At 43.9% G+C, this 26,425-nt stretch overlaps 1 protein-coding gene across 3 annotated transcripts in view; it reads right to left on the bottom strand.

Moving 5' to 3' along the window:
• Positions 1-7,540: 7,540 nt before the first annotated feature.
• LOC135115342 (carcinine transporter-like) overlaps positions 7,541-26,425 on the bottom strand; it is a 37,131-nt gene continuing 18,246 nt past the window's right edge. Inside the window, exons 2-12 of one of the 3 annotated variants that reach the window (XM_064032000.1) lie at positions 23,907-24,218; positions 23,140-23,423; positions 21,960-22,876; positions 21,348-21,509; positions 17,648-17,802; positions 17,084-17,252; positions 16,004-16,148; positions 14,838-14,974; positions 13,673-13,890; positions 12,931-13,121; positions 7,541-8,219 (exon numbers count right to left, since the gene is read on the bottom strand). In XM_064032000.1, the coding sequence (XP_063888070.1) occupies positions 7,920-8,219; positions 12,931-13,121; positions 13,673-13,890; positions 14,838-14,974; positions 16,004-16,148; positions 17,084-17,252; positions 17,648-17,780 (1,293 nt within the window). In that variant the 5' untranslated portion in view covers positions 17,781-17,802; positions 21,348-21,509; positions 21,960-22,876; positions 23,140-23,423; positions 23,907-24,218 and the 3' untranslated portion in view covers positions 7,541-7,919. Of the gene's footprint in view, positions 8,220-12,930; positions 13,122-13,672; positions 13,891-14,837; positions 14,975-16,003; positions 16,149-17,083; positions 17,253-17,647; positions 17,803-21,347; positions 21,510-21,959; positions 22,877-23,139; positions 23,450-23,906; positions 24,219-26,425 lie in introns of those variants that run through there. The other 2 variants (XM_064032001.1, XM_064032002.1) reach the window with 2 other exon arrangements.

The raw sequence follows: 26,425 nt of genomic DNA, 5'->3' as shown, positions 1-26,425 counted from the left end.
TGCCGCCAGATGAAGAAGAAGAAGAAGAAGAAGAAGAAGAAGAAGAAGAAGAAGAAGAAGAAGAAGAAAAGAGAAAGAAGTAAAAAAAAAAGAAAAAAAGAAAATAAACAACGATCAAGTCATGCACGATTCACTCAGCATAAATCTTTCACCATGATTCATATGAACGAAATGAGGCGAAAGAAAAACATGAAAGAATGAAACTGAATCTCTACCCTCCCACGCTCTCTCTCTCTCTCTCTCTCTCTCTCTCTCTCTCTCTCTCTCTCTCTCTCTCTCTCTCTCTCTCTCCTCTCTCTCTCTCTCTCTCTCAACCCTGCCAATTCCTCCTCCTTCTTCTCCTCCTCCTCCTCCTCCTCCTCCTCCTCCTCCTCCTCCTCCTCCTCCTCCTCTCCCCCATTCTCCTCCTGCTCTTCCTCATTCATTCCTAGTTATCCCAGTCCTTCCCTTAATCAGCGCACCACTTTGACAGACTTCCAACCTTCCTCAGAACTGCCTTTCATTACTCACATTATTACGACTGAAAACTTCCCCACCACCCAACTTTTCTAGGGTCTCATGACAATATTCTTCTCGTTACAATATTCTTCTCGAGGGTGGAGACCAGAAAGGATTGCGAAGGGTGGGCAAGAACCAAGAGAGAGAGAGAATTTGAAAACGACTTCTAGCTACGTAGGATGAAGTGACAGGACATACAGCAGCAGAAGGCTCCACACCCCACCCCCCCCCTAGCAACTCACTCCCTCACGTCTGAACTGGCATGGAAATAACTGGGGAAAAGTACACCAGGAAAAAACTGACATGGTGTTCTCAAAAGGGAAAGGATGAATGGAAGGCCTAATGTTTACGTCCGACTAACTTAAAATTAATACGTTGATGTTAGATAAACGCAGTGTAGGTAACGTCTCATATTCCCCCTACCTATAATGTAAATATAGCTAGTCAGGAACACAAAAAAACGGCAGAGAATTTGCGTGTGTATATTCCAGCGAGATGAGAGCTTGTTGGGGAGTCGCTTGGAAGTATTTGTGAGCTTTGCTTGTAAAGGATGCCACTAAATTACGGTTCACGGTTTTAGGAGACAGAGAGAGAGAGAGAGAGAGAGAGAGAGAGAGAGAGAGAGAGAGAGAGAGAGAGAGAGAGAGAGAGAGAGAGAGAGAGAGAGAGAGAGAGAGAGAGAGTCACAATAGCAGTGGAAGGGAGACGACGTGCTATTTCAGGAGACCTCAAGGTTACGCCACTCACTCCCTCAGCATTGTGATTCAGCAGCCTCTGTGTCGCCTCCCCCATCTGCTGCTGCTGCTGCTGCCCATTGAGTCACGCTGGGATTGAATTGTATGCCTCTGCTACTCTTCCATTTGCCTTGCTCCCCTTTTCCTTTTTCCCTCCCATAGTGAATCTCTTACTCGTTCATAGTGTGTCTTTTTCAATTTTTTTCTTTCTCATCCTTTTTCTTTTCTTTTCTTTCTTTTTTTTTTTTTTTTGCTGAAAAGATCTATGAGTTTTAGTGTCAACTGGTCGTTAAAAACTGCCAATTTATAAGTTTCATGGTAAGATCTTTCACTTTCAATCCGAGATAATAATTTTAGCCTTGTACAACTCACTCGTACGTCGCCATCTAGAATACAACGTACAGTTTTGGTCACCTTATTACAAAAGGGATATTACATACACACTGCACTGCACTCCCAACATGCACGGATAGATAGGCCTGGGTTAACGGTCACTGCTATTACTTTCATTCCATGATGGGCTGTGTTTGCTGAGGGCCCTGATCAACTTCAGGAATATAGTGCCAAGGACCAGTGTTGCAGGGGGAACATATGTGCGGCGTCCCGAAAGGGAAAGTACACAAATTCAGTGGAGTGACCGAAGCTAGATGCCTGATTGACTGCTGCCTCCCTAAAAAGCGCCAGGCAAGGTTGCCACGCCACCCCTCGCCAACCACACTGTGTCTCCACCCACGACATACACGCACCACATTACATAACTGTCACACACTCACACCCTCCCTCGCAAACAAAAGTAGACGTAGACCTCAACTCTTTTTTTTTATTTTCCCCTCAAATTACATGTGGTTTTTCAATGCAACATGGTATCATTTCCATTTTCCGGGAAGCTTCGGCCGGGGGGATGGGTGGGTGGGGAAAAGCCTTCTTCTGTACTATCCTTTCTCTCTCACTAATAGTTGCCGCAGGATAGTTACCCAGACAGCCTTGAAAATCCTCAAGGTCTGTTGCTACTTGGACTTCCTTTATATATTCTTTTGTATGTTCCTTCTCTCCTCTTCTTCCTCTCCTCTCCTTCTCTCCTCTCCTTCTCAACGGATCCATTATCGCTTACACAGCCTTACAATTTAGGGAAGGGAGAGAGCGTTTCATAATCTTCCCTCCAAAGAAATGTGGAGGAAGGGCGGTCTCTCTCTCTCTCTCTCTCTCTCTCTCTCTCTCTCTCTCTCTCTCTCTCTCTCTCTCTCTCTCTCTCTCTCTCTCTCATTATCAAGAGCATTGCTACTAATTCGATCATCATAATTACGCAGCAAAACTGTTTTATGATAGTGTGTGTGTGTGCGTGTGTGTATGTATGTACGTATGTATGCATGTATGTGTGCATGTGTGAATGTATGTTTGTTTGTTTATTTGTTTGTATGTATGTATGTATGTATGTATGTATGTATGTATGTATGTATATATGTATGTATGTATGTATGCGTTTATGCAGAAATATGACACCGAATAACATTTCCGGAGAGAGAGAGAGAGAGAGAGAGAGAGAGAGAGAGAGAGAGAGAGAGAGAGAGAGAGAGAGAGAGAGAGAGAGAGAGAGAGAGACAGACAGACAGACAGACAGACAGACAGACAGACAGACAGACAGACAGACAGACAGACAGACAGACAGACAGACAGATAGACAGACAGACATCGACAGAAATAAAAACAGAGACAAAGAGACAGAGTAATATAAAAAAAAAAGACAGAAAAAAACGTACTTTGGCGTCACAACACTGAGATGAAAAGAGACAAAACACATCAAAATAAAGAACGGAAGCAAAAAAAAAAAAAGGAAAAAAATACATACACACGTCACGAGTTAACACGGCTTGATTTGTTTAGATTCATAACCAGTTTTGTGCAGAGCGTTCCCGAGGGTCTTCTGATTACACAGGAGCCGGAAGGAGGGGCCAGAAAGAGGGAGGGAGGAAGGGAAAGTGGGAGAAAAAGAAGGACGGAGGGAGGACAGTGGAAATTAAGTGTTTCTCTCTCTCTCTCCCTCTCTCTCTCTCTCGCTCTCTCTCTCTCTCTCTAGTCCTATGAGTAAATGTACCACCTACTGTATCAAAAGGTATTCTGGTTATATAAAAATTAAGATATACCGTGGTAACTTTTCTCATTGTTTCTCTTCGTCTCGCGACCTTGTACTCCTCCCCGGTGGTCGTCACGGTGTCTCAAGTGCTGGTTTGGTTTGGGTCATCATGATTTTGTTGCTCTTTTTAAGCTAACCTGATTTATAAGTTTAGTAAGAGTAATTGTTGTGACCCATATTTAATTAGTATATTTTGCTAATTGTTTTTATATTAAGTTATCTATGCCTGTGAAATATGCAAAATCCACCTCCTCCTCCTCTTCCTCCTCCTCTTCTTCCTCTTCCTCCTTCCCTTCCTTCTTCCTCCTCCTCTTCGTCATTATCATTATATATTTTTTCCTGTTACTTAAAGAGAAAATTCCCTTTGAATTTTAAGCTAAAATAATTATCTTAAGTTCCCGCCATTCCTGGTTTTATTATCTTCTCTGTCTATTGTTCCTCCTCCTCTTCCTCCTCCTCCTCCTTCTCCTCATCGTATTCCTCTTCCTCCAGCCGATCACTTACTGACACATCACCTGCCAGTCTTCCACGCAAATCCCTCCTCCTCCTCCTCCTCCTCTTCCTCCTCCTCCTCCTCCTCCTCCTCCTCCTCCTCCTCCTCCTCCTCCTCCTCCTCCTCTTCCTCTACCTCCTCCTTCTCCTCCTCTTCCTCTTCCAGGCATTTACCTACATCCAACTTCAAGCTTCTCAAGTAAATCCCTACACGTTCCTCCTCCTCGTCCTCCTCCTCCTCCTCCTCCTCCTCTTCCTCCTCCTTCAGACATTTACTTCCACCCATCTCCGAGCTTCTTAGATAAACCCTTGTCCTCTTCTTTTTCCTCTTCCTCCTTCTCCTCCTCATTCTCCTCTTCCTCCTCCTCCTCCTCCTCTTCATGCATATATTTGCCCCCCCCCGTCCCCATCCTAAAGCAACCCCCCTAATTCCCTGTCATGGCTCACCACTCTCTCTCTCTAATTACGATGGGAAAATTAAAGTTACGAAATGGGAGAGATAATTAATGTTTTTTTTTTATATAGTTTTTGTTTCCCTTGAATAAATGGAAAGGGGATGAAATACGAGCTGTACCTGCTTGTCAATATGGAGGGGTAAAGGAGGTGCGGTAAGGTAGTGGGGGGGGAGGCGGAGTTTGGGGATGAATGATGCTGTACCCCTGGCTGGACAGATGGAGGATTAGGGGGGGGGGATGCTGGGGAGGTCGTGTGAGGGGGTTGCGGGTTGAGTGATGCTGCACCCCGCGCTTGACAGATGGAGATGCGTGTTTGTGTTTGTGTTTGTATGTGTGTGGGTGGGTGGGTGTGTTTGTGTGTGCGTGCGTAAAAGTGTAGGTAGTTAGATGAATGACTTAATCTCTCTCTCTCTCTCTCTCTCTCTCTCTCTCTCTCTCTCTCTCTCTCTCTCTCTCTCTCTCTCTCTCTCTCTCTCTCTCTCTCTCTCTCTCTCCTTCCTTGCACTCCACATGTACATTTATCTCCTCTTTCTCCTCCTCCTCCTTCCTCCTTTTACTTCTCCTTCTCCTCCTGCTCCTCCTCCTGCTCCTCCTCCTGCTCCTCCTCCTCCTCCTTTTCTTGCTCTCTTCCCCTTCTCACAAACACTACCCAGAAGAAAACAACTTGCAGCAGACACGTTGGCCATTACAGTGCTGTCATAACCCACCCTTGTTTAAAATGAGAGATGTGCAATGGTAAAAGACAACGATACAAAACAAGAGGAAAGAAAGAAGGAATGAATGAATTAATTATCTTGCCTCTTCTGAGCGAACGTTTATGGGAGTGAACGAAAGTGTGTGGTATTCTGTTTTGTTTCTGTTGATGCTGTCATAATGTTTCGTCGGGCTGCGGTGCTTGTCAGATTAAAGTGGTTGTATATGGAGAGGATGGGGGACTCGCTCGCCGTATATGGAAAGCTTTACGGCTAATGAATACGTCACGAGGCAATTAAATGGTGAAGTGGTGAGCTGTACTGGGGTGAGGCTATCATCGTCGGCTGTCTCTGCTTGTTAAAATAAATCGTACTGACAAAATGTGATGGAAAGGTTGGACGGATCGGTAGGAAAATAACGCGGACTTGCTTGCACACACACACACACACACACACACACACACACACACACACACGCACTGCAGAGTCCATACATCTCGTCTTTGCACACAATTTCACTGAACAGCATCTAAACACGCCACACATCCGGCAGACTAAGTGAAATATGGCAGTCTTTTCCCGTAGACATTCACCAAGAGAAAGTTTGTGACGGAAAAGAACCTTGGATTTGAACACACTCCCCGATAATAAATCTTTTAAAGCCAAATTGGTATTCCTCTAACCCAAGACTCACCTGCCTCCAAACACATGACACAGGCTAAATAAATGTCTGACTTGCAATGAGGATAGACAGACAGATAGACAGAGACACATAAGCGCCTACAAAATTACACTGAAATACGTAGATAACTTGAATATATTTTTCAGTTATATTTTTAAGGGGCCACACAAAAATAAAAGAGAGGTACAGCCAGACACAAGATGAAAACAGAATACGTGAAAAGAGACACAAAACTACACTGAAATAAGTACGTAAATAACTCCATTAAATACTGAAAGAAAAAAAAAAGTAAGAGATCAAGACAGAAAACTTGAATGAAAACATACGCATAACTTCTCAGATACCCTACAGACAGACAGAGAGGGAGAAAAAACAGAGTAACAGGTAGAAAAAAGAAAACGGGTGAATGCCCAAGAAAACGATACTCACGGCAAGCGCACAGAGATGAAGGGAGGACTCAGCTTGATGGTGCCACATAAACCTTTCGATTTCAGGCCGATTTTCTGATGGTCTCCCTAAAACTGACAGAAATATGGGATTATAGTAAGTGAGAGGGCTGCTGAAATGTACCTTAATAAGATCTCTCTCTCTCTCTCTCTCTCTCTCTCTCTCTCTCTCTCTCTCTCTCTCTCTCTCTCTCTCTCTCTCTCTCTCTCTCTCTCTCTCTCTCTCTCTCTCTCACCAATAACCTGGTTCATTAATAATATTGACAGTCTCTTGGGAGCAGGAGGGGAAAATACGAGAGAGAGAGAGAGAGAGAGAGAGAGAGAGAGAGAGAGAGAGAGAGAGAGAGAGAGAGAGAGAGAGAGAGAGAGAGAGAGAGAGAGAGAGAGAGAGAGAGAGAGAGAGAGAGAGAGAGAGAGATGGAGGCTTTGGTAACATTCTCCGTTGCTAACAAGCACACGCGCACACACACACACACACACACACACACACACACACACACACACACACACACACACACACACACACACACACACACACACACACACACACACACACGTCCTAATTCAAGTTTGTTTTTTTTTTCATTTAAGCCTGACGCATATCCAGACTCTCTCTCTCTCTCTCTCTCTCTCTCTCTCTCTCTCTCTCTCTCTCTCTCTCTCTCTCTCTCTCTCTCTCTCTCTCTCTCTCTCTTTTGTTTTCTCACCTTATAATAAATTTCCTTCTCTTTCCTTGAAGCAATAATTCTTTTGATATTCTTCTTGCTTCTTTATTTTCCCTCTACTTCTTGTTGTTCTTGTTCTTGTTATTCTTGTTCTTGGTCCTCTTTTCCTCTTTGCCTTCTTCTTTATTTTTCTCCACATTCTTAGCTTTATTTTTATTGTTTGTTATTATTATTATTATTATTATTATTATTATTATTATTATTATTATTATTATTATTATTATTATTATTATTATTATTATTATTATTACTGTTATTATTATCATCATCATCATTATTATTATTGTTGTTATTATTATTATTATTATTATTATCATTACCATTGTTATTATTGTTACCATCATTATTATTATCACCACTATTATTATTATCATTATTATTATTATTATTATTATTATTATTATTATTATTATTATTATCATTACCATCAGTATTATTCGTATTATTATTGTTATCATTTCCAAGTTACTGTCATCACTCGTCTTATCTACGGGGTCACATTTCTCTCCTCTTATCGTTGATCCCATCGCTCACTATCGTCACTACTATCAGTATCATCACTATTGGTATCGCGGCGTTTCTCTTATGTATTATTTTAGAAGGAATATTTTATCTCTCTTGCATAGGTTGTCAATTTGTATCGTTCATTATATAATATATTTTTTTATGACAATTATGTATCTCGTTTTTAATTGGAATCTCTCTCTCTCTCTCTCTCTCTCTCTCTCTCTCTCTCTCTCTCTCTCTCTCTCTCTCTCTCTCTCTCTCTCTCTCTCTCTCTCTCTCTCTTGCTTTTCGTTGACGGAATTCCCTTACTTTTATTATTATTATTATTATTATTATTATTATTATTATTATTATTATTATCATTATTATCATTATTATTTTTATTATTATCATTATTATTATTATTGTTACCATCACCATCATTATCATCATCATCATCACTATGCATTTTCTCTTTTTTTTGGGGGGAAACACAGTTATCATCTACTTCATCGTTAACTACATCACTCACTGAACAGTCACTGCAGCATCACAGCCACAACACCATCACATCACCATCACAACACAGACTCCTCCGCCACAGTGTCAAGAGAGGAGACACCACGAAGAAGAAGAGAAGGAGGAGGTGGAGGTGGAGGAGGTGGAGGAGGAGGAGGAGGAGGAGAAGTATTGAGCACCTCCCGTACCTCCTCCACCTCGCCGCCAGCAGAAGAGGGCTTGCGTCTTCCCCAGGTGAGCCCCTCCGCCTCCTGCAGGGTCTGAGGCAAGGGGCGGCCCGCTGTCTCAGGGAGGAGGGCGGCGGAGAGTGTGCCACTGAGTCCCAGAAGCCCCAGCAGGAGGTAGGCGTGCAAGGGTTCCTGTAGTGACGGGGGAAGGTGGTGAGGGTGGTGGTGGTGGTATGGGGGTTAGGAATATAGTCTTTCTACACACACACACCCACACACACACACACACACACAGAGAGAGAGAGAGAGAGAGAGAGAGAGAGAGAGAGAGAGAGAGAGAGAGAGAGAGAGAGAGAGAGAGAGAGAGAGAGAGAGAGAGAGAGAGAGAGAGAGAGAGAGAGAGAGAGAGAGGGGGCTATAAATTTGTATAAAGCAATTGATGTAACTCGCTTTATATAAAAAAAAATGAATAAATAAAGACAGACAGACAGAAAGACAGACAGACAAACAAAGAAGATATATATAGTGCTTTCAACAGGGCGAGCACAAACATATTGTCTGCTTTGTCCCGGCGAGGGGTAATGGCCTCATCAAGCTAAGAGGTGTTCACTCTGATTGGCCGCTGGACGTAGAGAGGAAACTCACGAGGTGTTTGCGCCATCCAGTAGAATGCCAAACCTAACCTGACCTAACCTGATCTGACATAGCTTAACCTAACCTAACCTAACCTAACCTAACCAAACCTAACCTAACCTAACCTGATCTGACATAGCTTAACCTAACCTAACCAAACCTAACCTGACCTAACCTAACCTAACCTAACCTAACCTGATCTGACATAGCTTAACCTAACCTAACCTAACCAAACCTAACCTGACCTAACCTAACCTAACCTAACCTAACCAAACCTAACCTGACCTAACCTAACCTAACCTAACCTAACCAAACCTAACCTGATCTGACATAGCTTAACCTAACCTAACCTAACCTAACCTAACCTGATCTGACATAGCTTAACCTAACCTAACCTAACCAAACCTAATCTGACCTAACCTAACCTAACCTAACCTGATCTGACATAGCTTAACCTAACCTAACCTAACCAAACCTAACCTGACCTAACCTAACCTAACCTAACCTAACCTAACCTAACCAAACCTAACCTGACCTAACCTAACCTGACCTAACCTAACCTAGCCTAACCTAACCTGATCTGACATAACTTAACCTAACCTAACCTAACCTAACCTAACCTAACCTGATCTGACATAGCTTAACCTAACCTAACCTAACCTAACCTAACCAAACCTGACCAAACCTGACCTAACCTAACCTAACCTAACCTGATCTGACATAGCTTAACCTAACCTAACCTAACCAAACCTAATCTGACCTAACCTAACCTGACCTAACCTGATCTGACCTAGCCTAACCTAACCTAACCTAACCAAACCTAACCTGACCTAACCTAACCTAACCTAACCTGATCTGACCTAGCCTAACCTAACCTAACCTAACGTGATCTGACCTAGCCTAACCTAACCTAACCTAACCTAACCAAACTTAACCTGACCTAACCTGATCTGACCTAGCCTAACCTAACCTAACCTAACCTAACCTGATCTGACCTAGCCTAACCTAACCTAACCTAACGTGATCTGACCTAGCCTAACCTAATCTAACATAACATAACATAACCTGACCTAACCTAACCTAACCTTGTCTCACCTAACATAACATAACATAACCTGACCTAACCTAAAGTAACCTCACCTAATCTAATCTGTCCTAATGTAAGCTAACCTAATCTAACCTAATTTAACCTTACCTAACCTAACCTAACCTAACCTAACCTAACTTGATCTGACCTAACATAACCTAACTTAACCTGATCTAACCTAACCTAACCAACCTGACCTGACTTAACCTAACCTATACTAATCTAACTTAACCTAACAAAAGTCTTTGTAACTACTTTATTTATCTATCTGACCATCTGCCTGCCTCTTTCCCTCCTTTTGTTTGTCTATTTCCATGCATCTGTCTGTCTGTCTGTCTGTCTATTTATCTGTCTGTCTGTCTGTCTGTCTACCTATCTATCTGTTTGTATCTATCACACAAACGAAGCAGTAAAAACAAAAAAAAGTAAAAATATGCCCACAAGGAAGAAAATTCTCTCTCTCTCTCTCTCTCTCTCTCTCTCTCTCTCTCTCTCTCTCTCTCTCTCTCTCTCTCTCTCTCTCTCTCTCTCTCTCTCTCTATCTCTGGGTTTATTGCATTTGCCTGTACGGCTATTATTTTTTCACCTTCCGATAGTTCCCCTGCTCCACGCTTTTCCTTTCTTTTTTTCTAGTTTTCTTTCATTCTTTTGCACTTAAATCATGATTCTGTCTATGAAAATGCCAGACTAGTGGGGGATCCTGCAGCAATGTGGAATGATGCTACTATGCCCACTAATGTCTGCTGCTGTGCCTTGTCATGTTACTCCACAATAAGAGCACTGGTGAAATGATGCCACTATGCCCACTAATGCCTGGTGCTGCTCCATGTCTTGTTGTTCCACTATACGAGTACTGGTGAAATGATGCCACTCTGCCCACTAATGCCTGGTGCTGCGCCGTGTCTTGTTGCTCCACTATACGAGTACTGGTGAAATGACTAATGCCTGTTGTTCTGTGCCTTGTTATCCTGCTTCACTACACTTCCAAGGCATTAATGAGGAACTCTGGTGCTTCCTCATATTACTTTACTATTTTTTTCTTCTATGGCTAAGAGCAACAAAACTTTTAAGGAAAAAAAAAAAGCTCCACTTAAGTGTCAGTTCCTATAAATTCCAAGTAGAAAAATCAAATGACGGAGGATAAGTGCCTTGAAACCTCCCTCTTGAGAGTTCCAGTCGTAGGAGGAAGGAAATACAAAGCAGGCAGGGAGTTCCAGAGTTTACTAGGGAAAGTGACGAATGATTGAGAATACTGGTGAACTCTGCATTATTTCCGTTACTATCCTCCCAAGGCAGCAGTGATCAGTGACTCTCTGGATGATGGCTATAGTGCAGTGAAAGAGTGTGTGTAGTTATTAGGTACTTTAGTTTTGGTCTCGAGGACTGGATGGCTAAATGATGGATGGCAATGATGGCAATGATGGAGCACTGGTATAGAGGTTATGAAGTTACAATGATACTCCTCCTCTTCTTCTTCTTTAGTCTATGGACCATATTCTGAAACAATTCTGCGCTGCATTTCCACTACATTCGAAAGGCTCTAATTGAAGTGACGCGTGTTTTTATGGGTGTTTTTACGGTTCGAGTGACAGATTAACGAGATTTCTACTTTATTAACAGGAGAAACTGTTGAAAATCCGGCTAATCTGTGAAATTAGTCGTGGTGAGAGAGCAGGACTTTTTTTAATTCGGACCTGTGTTACTGTGGATGAAGGCTGTATAAGGCTGTTGTATCATCGTACTCTGGCAGCGCTGCGCTCCAATGAAGGCATGCGGCACGGTTTAGCAAGCTTGTCATTTTTTTTTTTTTTTTTTGTTTACACGTCCGTTTTCCGACTTCCCTAACAGGTCTATTATATTTAGGTCGCTGCCCCTTAATGGATCTGGCATTTGAGAAAAGGTACCCTGAGTGGATGCCTTCCCCTCAGACCGTGGCCAGGATTCGATCCTATGCACCTTAAGATCCCTCGAATCCCAAAGCACGCGCGGTCCCATTGTACCACGGTGGCCCTAATACCTTTTATTGTTAATAATACTGGTATATACAGACAGTAAAGGCAAATACCAGTAAATGCAGTTAATTTAGCTTCAAATAATAGAATAATAAACGCTGCCTGCATATATTATTACCGAGAGAGAGAGAGAGAGAGAGAGAGAGAGAGAGAGAGAGAGAGAGAGAGAGAGAGAGAGAGACGAGTGGGGGATGGCGGATATCATATATAGACTTTGAGGGGAATGTGAGCCGTGTGGAGTAGTGGGAGAGAGAGAGAGAGAGAGAGAGAGAGAGAGAGAGAGAGAGAGAGAGAGAGAGAGAGAGAGAGAGAGAGAGAGAGAGAGAGAGAGAGAGAGAGAAGGCGAATGACAGATGAGAGGGAAAATGTTTTCTTAATGACGACTCTGAATAATAATAATAATAATAATAATAATAATAATAATAATAATAATAATAATAATAACAATAATAATAATAATAATAATAATAATAATAATGTCCCCCATTGCATTTTCCTCTCAATCTTTTTTTTTTCGTGGGAAATTTTTACCTTGGGAGGAAACTTACGGTATACTCTCTCTCTCTCTCTCTCTCTCTCTCTCTCTCTCTCTCTCTCTCTCTCTCTCTCTCTCTCTCTCTCTCTCTCATATAAAGCCATTATTTAAGTACCTATTTCATCATCTATTTATCTCTCTATCAATCAAACTATTTACCTATTCATCCTTCTCTTCCTAGATCTCTCCTTCATCTTTCCCCGAGGCACCATCATTTCAACCTATTGATCTATCAGCCACTTAGTAATTCAATCAATTAGTCAAATAGGCACTCATTGTATGCATTAACAGCCAGTCATGTACTTATTAGTGACGTAGCAAATTCTTCAGTTAATCTATGTTTCTTTCCTCCTATCTATTTATTTATTTATATATATATTTATTTATTTATCTATCTATCTATCAGTGTATCAATCTATTTATCTATCTACTTACCTATCTATCTACCAATCAATCAATTCACCTATTCATCCTTGTCTATTTACTTATGTGTTCATTCATTTATCTATCCATCTATCATTCTATCTACCTATTAATTAACCTAGCCATCTGTCTACCTATCCTTCTACTTATATACCTACCTGCCTACGTATTTACCTATCTACCCATCTTCCTATCAGTACCTCCGTTACCCACCACAGTCTGGATGGAGGGACTGAAGACGCTCGCAGTGAAGGCCACGACGCAGGCCAGGCCGGTAAGGGAGCTCCTGAAGGGCGTGGGCTGGAGCTCCGCCGCCTGCAGGGACACCACCAGGTAGGTCACGGAGATGAAGATCCTGGCCACCACCACCAGCACGGATATCCCTATGAAGCTCTCCTCGTATCCTGTAGAAGGCGATGAAGGAGGGTTGAGAGAGAGAGAGAGAGAGAGAGAGAGAGAGAGAGAGAGAGAGAGAGAGAGAGAGTGGGAAAGAGGGCGTGGCAAACTTAATACAAACAAGAAATCAGTCACTTTTACAGAGATTTATGTATGTATATTGAGCGCGCGCGTGCCTCACACACACACACACACACACACACACACACACACACACACACACACACACACACACACACACACGTAACAACTCGTTCTCTTCTTTTCATCTATCATTTCTCTCTCTCTCTCTCTCTCTCTCTCTCTCTCTCTCTCTCTCTCTCTCTCTCTCTCTCTCTCTCTCTCTCTCTCTCTCTCTCTCTCTCTCTCTCTCTCTCTCTCTCACTCACAGCAGGTGCATTCTCTCACACTTTGTTCCTCTCTTTCTCTCTGCCTCCCTTCTTCCATCACTTCGTCCTTTCTTTACTTCACATCGACTCTCTCTCTCTCTCTCTCTCTCTCTCTCTCTCTCTCTCTCTCTCTCTCTCTCTCTCTCTCTCTCTCTCTCTCTCTCTCTCACCAGCGACAAGGAGACCAGCGGCAGCGAAGAAGAACGAGGTGCACACTGCCAGGCCCGCGGAGTGCAGGGAGCGGCGGCCGAGGTAGCGCAGGAACACAGGTAGCAGCAGATTAGAGGGAACTTCAGTGACGGACAAGAAGAACCACGCTAAATAAGGATTGTCAGACACGTAGGGAGATTTCAAGGTAGTGGTGAAGTAGATGACAAGATTGGCCGTCCTGGGAGAGAAAAAAGAAAGAGAAGAAAGAAAGAGGAGGGAAAGGTTTCGGTGTCAGGGGTGGTTTTGTTGGGGGTGACGGTGGGGAAGGGAAGGGAAGGGGGGAGGGAGAATAAATGAAGGGAAGGGAAGGGATGGGAAAGGATGGGACAAATTAACAGACATACAGACAGACAAATAAACAAATAAACAGACAGACAGAAACACACACACACACACGCAGAGAGAGAGAGAGAGAGAGAGAGAGAGAGAGAGAGAGAGAGAGAGAGAGAGAGAGAGAGAGAGAGAGAGAGAGAGAGAGAGAAATATGTTGTCAGGTAAAGAGAAAGAAACAGAAAAGTAAAAGGAAGTTAAAAGGAAAATGAAGGAGAGGGTAAAAGAGTGAATGAAAGAGGGAGAGAGAGAGAGAGAGAGAGAGAGAGAGAGAGAGAGAGAGAGAGAGAGAGAGAGAGAGAGAGAGAGAGAGAGAGAGAGAGAGAGAGAGAGAGAGAGAGAAGAGAAGAGAGCAGTAATGGAAGGGAGGGCGATGAAGAAAGACGCAGAGGAGAGGAGAGTGAGAGGAGTAAGACAGAGGAGAGGATGAGGGAAGAAGGAAAGGCGATAGACAAAAAAAAAAATGTATGAGTGACGAACTGAAGGAAGCAGGTAATCTAAACGAGAGAGAGAGAGAGAGAGAGAGAGAGAGAGAGAGAGAGAGAGAGAGAGAGAGAGAGAGAGAGAGAGAGAGAGAGAGAGAGAGAGAGAGAGAGAGAGAGAGAGAGAGAGAGAGAGAGAGAGAGAGAGAGCAAAACAAAAAGATGGAGGGAACTCGAAATAAATAAGAAAAACATTCATGAAAAATGGAGACAAAAAAACAAAATATATACATCAAAGCAATTCAAAACAAAATAATGAAGAAATAAACACACACACACACACACACACACACACACACACACACACACTCACCAACATATCGTAAGCAGCACCATTCTGAAGCAAAGGCGAGGATAGCAGGCCAAGAACTCCCCAAGACCCATTATAAGACTGCAGACACCTTGACACATCCCAGCCTGGTCAAACTCCTCCCGCTCTCCAGCCTTGATCTGTGTGACGTGAAGTGAGGTAAGGTTAAGTGAGGTTAGGTGAAGTGTGTAGGAAGTGAAGGAAGGTTAGGTTAGGTTAGGTTAGGTGAAGTTAGGTTAGGTTAGGTGAGGTTAAGTTAGGTGTAGGAAGTGAAGGGAGGTAAGAGGAGGAGAGAAATGAAAGTGTTAGGGGTTGGAATAATGGGAGGGTATTGGAAGGGTGAAGGAATGTTTGATAAAAGAAAGGGAAAAGGACAGGAAGAGAATGGGTGGGAGGTGATGTGGGAGAGAGGTGATGTGAGAGAGAGAGAGAGAGAGAGAGAGAGAGAGAGAGAGAGAGAGAGAGAGAGAGAGAGAGAGAGAGAGAGAGAGAGAGAGAGAGAGAGAGAGAGAGAGAGAGAGAATAAAGAAATGAATGAAAGAAACACAGACAGACAGGCAGACAGTTTAAAAGAAAGCAGGAACGATGAAACAAAATTAAAAACCAAGACACAAAAGAACTTTACTCAATACTTTGTAGATACAATTCCTGACAACACACACACACACACACACACACACACACACACACACACACACACACACACACACACACACACGAACGCAGGCACGCACACACACAAAGAAGGGACCTGTACATATATACAGTTTTCGTTTCAGTCTTGACCCACACACACACCAAAAAAAAAAAAGAAAGAAAAGAAAGAAAGAAAAAAAGATCTTCACTGATTCAACTGTGTGTGTGTGTGTGTGTGTGTGTGTGTGTGTGTGTGTGTGTGTGTGTGTGTGTGTGTGTGTGAGTGTGTTTTCTTACTGTATGCTTCTCTTTTTTCCTCCTCCTCCTCCTCTTCCTCCTCCTTCTTTTCCTGCTCCTCCTCAAAATAAATAAATAAACAAATAAATAAATAAATAAACAAAATAGAGTAAATTCGACAAAAATAACCTCTCTCTCTCTCTCTCTCTCTCTCTCTCTCTCTCTCTCTCTCTCTCTCTCTCTCTCTCTCTCTCTCTCTCTCTCTCTCTCTCTCTCTCTCTCTCTCTCCTCGTCACCTTCTTGATCCGCGCCTGCAGCAGGAGGAGGGAGGGCGCTAGCGGGTTCCTCGGGTGGTTCCTCATGGTGACCCTCCGCAGCACCAGGGCCGCCTCCTTCTCCCTGCCCCGAGCCACCAGCCACTGCAGCGACTCCTCCAGCAGCCTGCCTCAGGGTGGTGGTGGTGGTGGAGAAAAAAAGGAACAAGAAAAGGATGAGCAAGAACAAGAAGAACAAAGAGAACAGAAAGAACAAGGAGAGAGAGAGAGAGAGAGAGAGAGAGAGAGAGAGAGAGAGAGAGAGAGAGAGAGAGAGAGAGAGAGAGAGAGAGAGAGAGAGAGAGAGATAAACAAAAAACAAGGACAGTAAACAAACAGCAAAACAGACAAACAAACACTAGCTTTTCTCCCCAAACCCTAAAAAAGAGAAAAAAAAACATGATAAACGGGGAAAGACAGAGAGAGAGAGAGAGAGAGAGAGAGAGAGAGAGAGAGGAAGTGAAGATGATAAATGGGGAGATGGAAGAGGGAGGGGAAGAGAGAGGGTGCTGAGAGTGATAATGTCAAAACAGGGGGAACCTATGACGCGGTGTTGAGGGAAGGTGTGAAGTGGTGCTGGTAGTAGTGGTGGTAGTGGTGGTAGTGATGGTGGTGGTGGTGGTGGTGGTAGTATAAGTAGTAGTAGTAGTAGTAGTAGTAGTAGTAGTAGTAGTAGTAGTAGTAGTAGTAGTAGTAGTGGTGGTGGTGGTGGTGGAGGAGGATAAACAAAAGAACACAAACGAAGTGCAATATATGTTACAAATCTAAAGAGAGAAGGAGGAGGAGGAGGAGGAGGAGGAGGAGGAGAAAGACGAAAGCAAAGGACGAAAATAAATAAAAAAAAGAACATAAACAAGAAAAAAACGAGAAAAAAACAAAAGAATGAAAATAAAACACACAACCAACTTAAAAAAATGAAAAAAAAAACAGAAAAATACATAAAAAATATAAAAAAAACAAGAAAACAAGAAACCAAAACAATAATAAAAAGAAAAAGAAAAAAGAAAAAATAATCACGCACCACAACAGAACCAAACACAACACTGCTGCTGCCTCACCCACCTGCTGTAGGCGACGGCGAGGAGGCAGGGCAGGCTGGTGACGAGTCCAAGGATGATCCAAGAATCAGTAAGCCAAGCGAGGAGGCTGAGCACACACTGGCCCAGGGAAAAACACACGGAGGCAATGGACGTGATCATTCCCCGCTCCTCGTCCCTCACTTGTTCCAGGGCTGGTGAGGGAGAAGGTAAGAAAGGGACAGGGAGATTAGTGTGGTAGTGAGTAATGGTGTTAGATACTTGGTTTGGTATCAGTTGATATTATTTTCTTATTTATTTATTTTTATTTATAACGCTTTCCTCATCTCTGTTTATGTCTCTCTCTCTCTCTCTCTCTCTCTCTCTCTCTCTCTCTCTCTCTCTCTCTCTCTCTCTCTCTCTCTCTCTCTTACACACACACACACACACACACACACACACACATCGTAACCCCTGCCCCCACCACCGCCTTCCCCCCCAAAAAAAAGAAGGAAAAAGAAGAAGAAGAAGAAGAAGAAGAAGAAGAAGAAGAAGAAGAAGAAGAAGAAGAAGAAGAAGAAGAAGAAGAATGTAAAAATCAAGAGCTTACCTGTAATAACCACGACATTGTAAATCGCAGGTAGACCCATGCTGACGAAGAACCGCAGAATGAGGAGCGCTAGGGAGCCTCTTACCAGCACGAAGAGGGAGCCCACAACCGCCGCCTTCACCGCCAGCAGCATGAACACCCACTTGCGCCCCACCCTGCCAGTGAGTGAAGGACTACAGGAGCAGCAGGAAAGGGAACAGTGAGTAGTGGTGAGCGGTGGGAGAAGTGACATCTGCAGTAGACTGTTTTGTAGGAAGAGGAGGAGGAGGAGGAGGAGGAGGAGGAGGAGGAGGAGGAGGAGGAACAAAATCAAGAAGAAAATAAGAAGAAGGAAGAAAGAAAGAAAGTAGAAAAATGAAAAAAAATAAAAGAAAGAATATAATAAATAGGAAAATGAGAGAGAGAGAGAGAGAGAGAGAGAGAGAGAGAGAGAGAGAGAGAGAGAGAGAGAGAGAGAGAGAGAGAGAGAGAAACAAACAAACAAACGGAACCAACTCTGAGAATGAGCAGAGCTTTCAAAACAGGAGGAGGTACTCAAAAATACATTAGTCCGCGATCGAGAGAAAACGGAAACACGAGCCAAGGTAACAAGGAAAACGGCCCCAAAATTTATACGAATAGGAGACGTAAGCTTATGGAGATGCAATTACTTAGACAAATGTGATGAATTACCAGACTTCTTATGGACCGCTGTTTGTTTATTAAGGCACGCAGCTGTTGGTAAGATGTAGTAGCACCGAAGGGCGTGAAGGTAAGGGCGAGTGTTGCAGTGTGGTGAAGTTACATGGGAGTGGTACTAATAGGTGATAGAGAGTAAGCGAGGTAGGTTTCGTAAAGGAGGTGAATAGAGATAAATGTGTGAACAGCAATCCAGAAAATACAAATACCACTAAAAAGTCTACAAATTCATACACACACACACGCACACACACACACACACACACACACACACACAATAATAATAATAATAATAATAATAATAATAATAATAATAATAATAATACAGCCTTTCAAAAATTTACGAAATCCACAGGAGAAAATCTTTCAAACTCATAACACGAATAAAAAAATATCACTCATGTAAATTTCTCTTTTAATTAGCGAGACTGGGTGTCTACGCGGTACCTACTGCAGCGTTCGACTCCCGCCCTTAATTAAGATTACGAGTTCGATCCTGGCTCACGGTAATTTTCTTTTCAACAGGAGAGGTAGCGCAGCGTGCCCTCGTAATCTGAACTGCCGGGACTATAATGATATCGTTGGTGCGGCATCATAACTTAATTAACCAGTTCCCAAGCTCCACTCAGGCAGACTTACAGCACGGCACAGGTAAATTCATTAAAAACAGACAGGAGAATCTTCGTGTTTAGTATCTTAACTCTAACTTTGGCTCAGATAGTACAGGTGATCACAGACGAGGAACAGCGCCACCACTCGACAACATCTCGGTTATATTGAACGCAAAACAAATAGGGGAGTCTTTGTGTTTAGTGTGTTTAGTTTCTTAACTCTCTAACGTTGGCCTAGCTAGTATAGGTGATCACAGACAGCCTCGTGAGGACCAGCACCACCACCACGCCTGCACCACATCATAGGTAAATTCATTGCAAAACAGGTATGAGAGGTTTTTAATTATATTTTTTCTACGGTTCTAGTGACAGATTAACAAGATTTCTACAAAATTAACAGGAGAAACACTCTTGAGAACACGGCTAATCATCCCTGTGACCTTTAAATAAAAATAGCCGCGGTGAGAGAGGAAAGCGTTTCAGAATACGGGCCGTGATCACTGAGTCCACTCACCCACCACACTGAGAACCAATTCCTAAACATTCACGCGAACCAGGTACATTTTTAGCCCAGGTAACTCAATAGAACCCCAATAAAAACCCTGTGACCCTGATCTTTGACCCTGAGTGCAAATGAGTGTGTTTCCTAAGCGGAGGTCCCTCGCTGGGTTACGCTAATCCTGTTTGGGCCGCTAAGCTGATTAGGGGCGTGGCTGAGAGGGGGTGAGGGGGTAAGGGGGAGACTGGTGTTGCTGAGGCTACTGTGTTGTGGTGGTGAAGGTGGGTGGAGGGAGTGGGTGGTAAGAGAAGGTGGTTGCTGATGGGAGGCAGTTGTGGTGATGATGGGGAGGGGTGGGTGGTAGGTGGGAGGTGATGGGAAGGATAGATGGTGGGAAAGGTAATTAAGGGGAAGGATGAGTGGTGAGAGGTGATGAGGGGAGGAATGGGTGGTCAACAGGTGATGATGAGGGGATGGGTGTGGGAGGTAATGAGGGGAGGGATGGGTGGTGGGAAAGGTGATGATAGGGAAGGAGGAATGGAGGGATGAGCAACTATAATGCTGGAGAGATGCAGTACTTAATGAGATAAGATTGGGTTGCGTGGATAATGAAGGGGAGGAAATACCACTTAAATTCTGTCCGTATAAACAGGATCTTATGATGAAGTGAGGGTTTTGATGAAAATACAAGAACACTTCACACCAGGACGAGAATACCAGGTTAAGTAAAGTGCTAAGAAGCGGTGCAGTGAATGAAGTAAGTGCATTAGTCAAGGGTACCAAGCGAGCGGGTCCTCAGGTGGCGAAATAACAGTGACAGAGTATGATTTTTATCTGTGGAGTGTAAACATACCAGGTGTGCATCTATTTCCATATATTTCCATGAGTTTACGTCACATAGTAGTCATTCAGGGTACCAGATCACGTCTTCATTCACTTGTATTGGTCAACTGTGGGTCTTACAAAGCTCCACCATTCATTCCTCTCTCTCTCTCTCTCTCTCTCTCTCTCTCTCTCTCTCTCTCTCTCTCTCTCTCTCTCTCTCTCTCTCTCTCTCTCTCTCTCTCCTTCCAAAACAGCAACATACTCTCTTTATTTACGAGTATGTTTCCAATCAAGTCCTCTGTCCATTCTTCCTTCCAAAAGCTTCACTCCTTCCTTCTTCCTCCTCTCTCTCTCTCTCTCTCTCTCTCTCTCTCTCTCTCTCTCTCTCTCTCTCTCTCTCTCTCTCTCTCTCTCTCTCTCTCTCTCTCTCTCTCTCTCTCTCTCCTTCCAAAATAACAACAGACTCCCCTCGTCACTACTCCCCCTTCTTTCCACCTCCCTTCAGAACATGCTCAAACTGCGTCACTGTACTGAGAAGAGTCATTAATTACCTCGACTTTCCAATGTTTGTTCCTACACTTACACTGGGATCTAAGCCACCACGCACCTTCCCTTGCCCTTGCCCTTCTGTTTCACTCCACCTCCCCTTCCTGTGTGGCGCATAATGTTTTGTTTCGCATCTCTTTTCACTCTGCTTGCACCCCACACACGACCCATCCCCGCCCTCAGTGTGTTAACAGCAGTAGTTTGTTTTTAGCAGATTTCTTCGTTTCTTGTTTCTCTGTCGTAAGTGTAACGTAAGTAAGTAAAGTTAGTAAAAGCAAGTTAGAGGGATGATGATAATAATGATAATGATGATGATAAAAAAAAAACTTACGTCCCATTTTCTTAACAATTACTTCTGTTTTCTACACCCACGTACCCACTCACTCACTCACCCATCCATTCACCCATACACCCCACTCACTCACTCACCAATCCATCCACTCATCCACTCGTATACCCACCCTCTCACTCACCAACCAATCCTCCCACACACCCACTCACACACATACTCACCCACCTAAACACCCACTCACCGCCTCACCTATCAGCAAGGGCGCCGAAGAGAAGGGAACCGATGGCCCCCCCGCCACACAGACGTGCAGCATGAGGGTAGTGTCCCTAGCAGCCTCACACGCCCACCCCAACTCCATGGCCAGAGAACTTTGCACATAGGTTGTGTCAAAGTCGTGGCCGAACACACAGCCTGAGGGGGAAGAGAAGGAGGAGGAGGAGGAGGAGGAGGAGGAGGAGGAGGAGGAGGAGGAGGAGGAAGAGGAGGAGGAGGAAGAGGAGGGTGAAACAAAAAGAAGGAAAAAAAGGACGAGGACGAGAAAGACGAGGATAGAAATAGAGAGAGAGAGAGAGAGAGAGAGAGAGAGAGAGAGAGAGAGAGAGAGAGAGAGAGAGAGAGAGAGAGAGAGAGAGAGAGAGAGAATAATGTTAGAATTTATCATGTTAAGTTAAACACGTAGTAGTACCAGTAGTAGTAGTAGTAGTAGTAGTAGTAATAGTAGTAGTAGTAATAGTAGTAGTAGTAGTAGTAGTAGTAGTAGTAGTAGTAGTAGTTATAGCAGTAATAAATAAAAACGCGCACAAACAATCTCTCTCTCTCTCTCTCTCTCTCTCTCTCTCTCTCTCTCTCTCTCTCACTCACCCATCGTGTGAGCAACAGGTGGCGCCACTCCTGGGTACTCCCTCTGCCACTTCACCGCTGCCTTCAGGTACTCCTCCATGGGGTTGCTTTGCTTGGCCTGCCTCTCACCGCCCTCCTTCCCTCTCCCGGGGACGTACAGGTCATTGAAGGGGTCAAAGTAGCGGGCAACACGTGACTTAAGGAGGTCAGGCTGCGGTGGATCACTCTTACTGCTTGGGAGTGTCTGGGTGGAGGGATTTGTGAATTGGTGTGTGGCCGACTGTTCTGTGGCGTTGTGGTGTTGCCTGATGTTGCTGGGGTTTCTTTCCTGAGTGGTGTGGTGTCCTCTAGTGCTGATTTGATGGTTTGGAGTGCTGAAGCGTTTTTTCTGAGTGCTGGAGTGCTGTTTTTTGGTGCTGTCTTGCTGGTCTGATGTGCTAGAGTCATCTGTGGTGTTGCTGTGTTGATCTTGTGTGCTGAGACGTCCTTTCTGAGTAATGGAGTGCTGGTCTTGTGTCCCTCCTTGCTGGCCTGAAGTGCTGATTTGTCTATTCTGAGTACCGGAATGTTCCTTTGCACTGTCCTTTGTGATATCAGGTCCCTTTGACATATTTTGATCTTCTGTGGTACCGGCATTCGCCTCAAGGGTATAGGAGTCTTCTGGGAAACTGGTAACTCCTTGAACATCACCAGTATCCCCCTGTGTGGAGGTACCTGTGTAAATCTTAGCACCGGGAGGAGTCTTAAAGCTCCCAGTATCCTCCATCGGGGTGCTGGTGGGGAGTGGCTGGGGAGTACTAGGGTGTTGCTGGTTGTCGTGGGTGGTGTTATAAGCCCTGGTACTGTATTGCTTGTCCGTACCGGGGTCGTACTGGGGGTCACCAAGGGCCGAGGGGAAGTCGTAAAGTGTGCAGGGATTGAGTTCCCCGCTGAGTGTCCTGTAGTGAGTAGTCGTAGTTGTAGTAGTGGTAGTGGTGGTGGTGGCAGTAGTAGTGGTGTTGGAGGATTTGCAAAACGAGTACAGGTGGAAGAAAAGGGACAGTAGTAGTAGTAGTAGTAGTAGTAGTAGTAGTAGTAGTAAACAAACACACACACACACACACACACACACACACACACACGATCAAAGTAAAAAAATAAATAAATAAATAACATCAACAAACAAACCAATAAACGAATGAGAAAGGTTTGAAACACTAACTTAGGAGTAACCAGAAGCCTCCAGTCCCCTGAGAGAGAGATGGCGCGGGGGTGGAGGCAAAGTGCAATTAGAAAACGGCACCTGCACCATAAGGAGGATGTTGAGGTAAGCACACGGCACCACCAGGCACACGGGAACCAGCCAGCACAGGATAAGGAACCTCTTGTACACTCCACGATCGTCCGCCCTCCTCAGCAGTGTGTCCAGTTGTCTCCCCCTCAGCGTCCCCTTCATGGCGCCGCTGCTCTTTCTGCCTCTGCTTTTGCGTGAACCCTCTCCCGTCCCTAGCAGCGTAGGAGGGGAAGGAAATAGGGAAAGCTGCACGAAGTTGGAGTTAAAAGGTGTGTGTGTGTGTGTGTGTGTGTGTGTGTGTGTGTGTGTGTGTGTGTGTGTGTGTGTGTGTGTGTGTGTGTGTTTCTGTTTTTGTGTTGAAAAGTATCTGTGTTCAGTAATCTAAAAATATGTTTCTTTTTTACCTAGAAAATAAAAGCATTGCACAAAGTTGGGAGTTAAAATGTCTTCTTTTTTTTTCTGCTTCCGTGTTGAGAAAATATCTGTAATCTAAAAAAAAAAGAACGTACATTTTATTTATTTGTTTACTTTTTTTTCCTTTCACTATCAGCTATAAACAACACCAGAACACTAGGGAGTTACTTCTTATCCTGACCACATCACTGATCCTAAGACTGGCACCACCATCACGCTACCAAACATTACTATACTAAACCGAAGACTCCCCTCTGCCCACCCATGCACCACCTCCTTACCTCGTGCCATCCTCCACTAGCTGGTTGCGTGCTCTGAGTCGTCTGTCCCTTCTATCCACTGAGCGACTTGGGCTAATAACAGAAATCGCTTCTCCCCTGTCAAGCAATTCTGTATGGAGGTCCTCTAGAGCCCCGTCCATGGCCTCGCTTTCATCCACTGCATGTCGCGCCGCTCTCCTGGACTCGGCGCCGCACCCCTGAGGTTGTGTTAATTTCCTGCTGGCCTCGTCCACACCCACATTCTCCTCGTCAGGTTTCATAGCGACGAGGCAAGGAAGTCACGGGTTTGTTACTGTGGTGTGATCGTCTCCACTGCGAATAGGATGCGGTGGCCATGAACGAGTGGATATGGACAGGGGTAAGAGGATGGAAGTGAGAGGAATAAATGGATGCAATAGACAAGCATGACTGGAGAGAACTGATCCAACATGGCACCGAAAAAAAAAAAGTGAGGGAAAAAGAAACTTGTACTGAGTGAAAAATAATGGATAAGTAGATAAATAAACACTACTACTACTACTACTACTACTACTACTACTACTACTACTACTACTATATTGTTGTTGCTGTTGTTGCTGCTGCTGCTGCTGTTGCTGTTGCTGCTCCTGTTGCTACTACTACTACTACTACTGCTACTACTACTGCTGCTGCTGCTGCGGCTGCTAACAATAATAACAAAGTAGAAGATATTATCATGGTAGAATTCTTTCCAGTGTGGCGAGATATACTCATGAATTTAATGCAGTCTGCCATGCACCCCGTTCATCTATTCATTCATTCACTACCACTTAATTCATTCATTTTGTTTATAGTCAGCGTTTATAACAAAAGATCTTCGTCAGAGGAGGAGGAGGAGGAGGAGGAGGAGGAGGAGGAATGATACAAACTGACGCGAAAATAAGAGAAAAACCTGGGAATGGAAATAAGCACCTCCTTAATGGCCAAAGAAAACTAAATAACTACAAGTACTTGTGGGGAGTCAGGCGGAGCTAGACGCTTCGTGATGTTCAGCTGCCTAGCGTGGGGTTTGATGGGAAGTGTTTGCTTTGGAACGAGAGAGATTTTGGCGCGGAACACGGACACTTGAGGCGTTGTTTTTAGAGGTCTGGATTGTGTGGCTTTGTCAGCATAGCAGGTATGTGATAGTGTATATCATTGTGAAGATATTGTTGGGCAAAGTATTGGATGTTAATGAAATGTAAGGAGCGGGAGAGAGGATGATTAGAGTGCACCATGGGTGTGTTGCAGGAGTTTCACGGTGATGCTTAAGGACCGTAGCCGCAGTCGTCTTCACCAGTGTGTGCCTGTCTACTGGAGGAGTGGTGTAGTGTGTGGCCATCCTGAGCCCTATCAGTTTGTGGTGACAAGAGGGAGACACCTGTCATCACTCAGCTGGGGAAAAGAAGCGTTCGTGTGAACAAGGGTTACCCGTGGTGTCCCTCAACTGGAAATTTTGAGGTGTACAAGTTTCATTTAGTTATTTTTCTTTTTTTTTTTGGTTGTGAGTTTACACGAGTTGTGTATTGATTTATTTTTATATCCATTACAGTGTTATTTGTATGTTTTTTTGTTTGTTTACCTTGGCAGGAGATTTTTTTAGTTTTCACTCCAGTGGTGAAGTTAAGGTGAGCCCAGGCTGGCTGGTGGGCAGCTGGTACTTCATTACATACTCTTCAGGGAAACCGCATTAAGAACCATTATTATAACAAAACAGTCACCCAGAGGAGGCAAAAAGTTAATCAGAAATATATGGATGCAAAAATCAGAGTCTAAGAATTGAAATAGTCACCCTCTTCATAGCCAAAGAAAACGAAATGGCCATCTCCGCTCTTGAGAGAACCAATATTTAGAACCTTATAACAGTCACTATACTCTTTTTATTCTTGGAAGAACGTTTAGGCGTTGATCGAGATCCGTTAGCTATTATGCCACACCACACAATTTATCTTTAATCTATCAGTTCTTATCACTTTTTTTTATTGAAATTCAAGTATTAAGTATGGATTATTTGGCCTATCAAACCATTCAGTGCTACGAGTGGTTCGGGGTTTTAAGATAATAATCTGGGTTTTACAGAAAATATCACAACATTTGACAACATAGCTCTACGGCGTTGTCATGTAGGTCGAGAGCATTTGGGGTGCTTATCGGCAGGGTCAGGTGACTCAGGTCAGAGAGAAGGGTGGCTCAGACTCGTCATTGCACCCTACAGAGCAACAGCTCGAACAGACAAAAGCCACAAATGTGAGACGACAGTGCGACGAATCTGCTTTGCCTCCAGTTGAGATTATGCGACACAATTACCACGAACAAATAAATTATATAAAAAAATATTTTCACAATATCATACAGTACTGAGAGAGAGAGAGAGAGAGAGAGAGAGAGAGAGAGAGAGAGAGAGAGAGAGAGAGAGAGAGAGAGGAGGTAGGAGGGTCGACTGCCCTTTCCACCAAGGTATTAAACCGATAATTGGTCCTGTAAAGACATGGCAACGCAGCTCACGGGGAATTTCCCTACTC

Source organism: Scylla paramamosain, chromosome 29 (genome assembly GCF_035594125.1).
Source record: "Scylla paramamosain isolate STU-SP2022 chromosome 29, ASM3559412v1, whole genome shotgun sequence".
Taxonomy (NCBI): Eukaryota; Metazoa; Arthropoda; class Malacostraca; order Decapoda; family Portunidae; genus Scylla; species Scylla paramamosain.
Note: the sequence above shows the minus strand (reverse complement) of the source record. Positions and strands in the feature narration are given on the sequence as shown.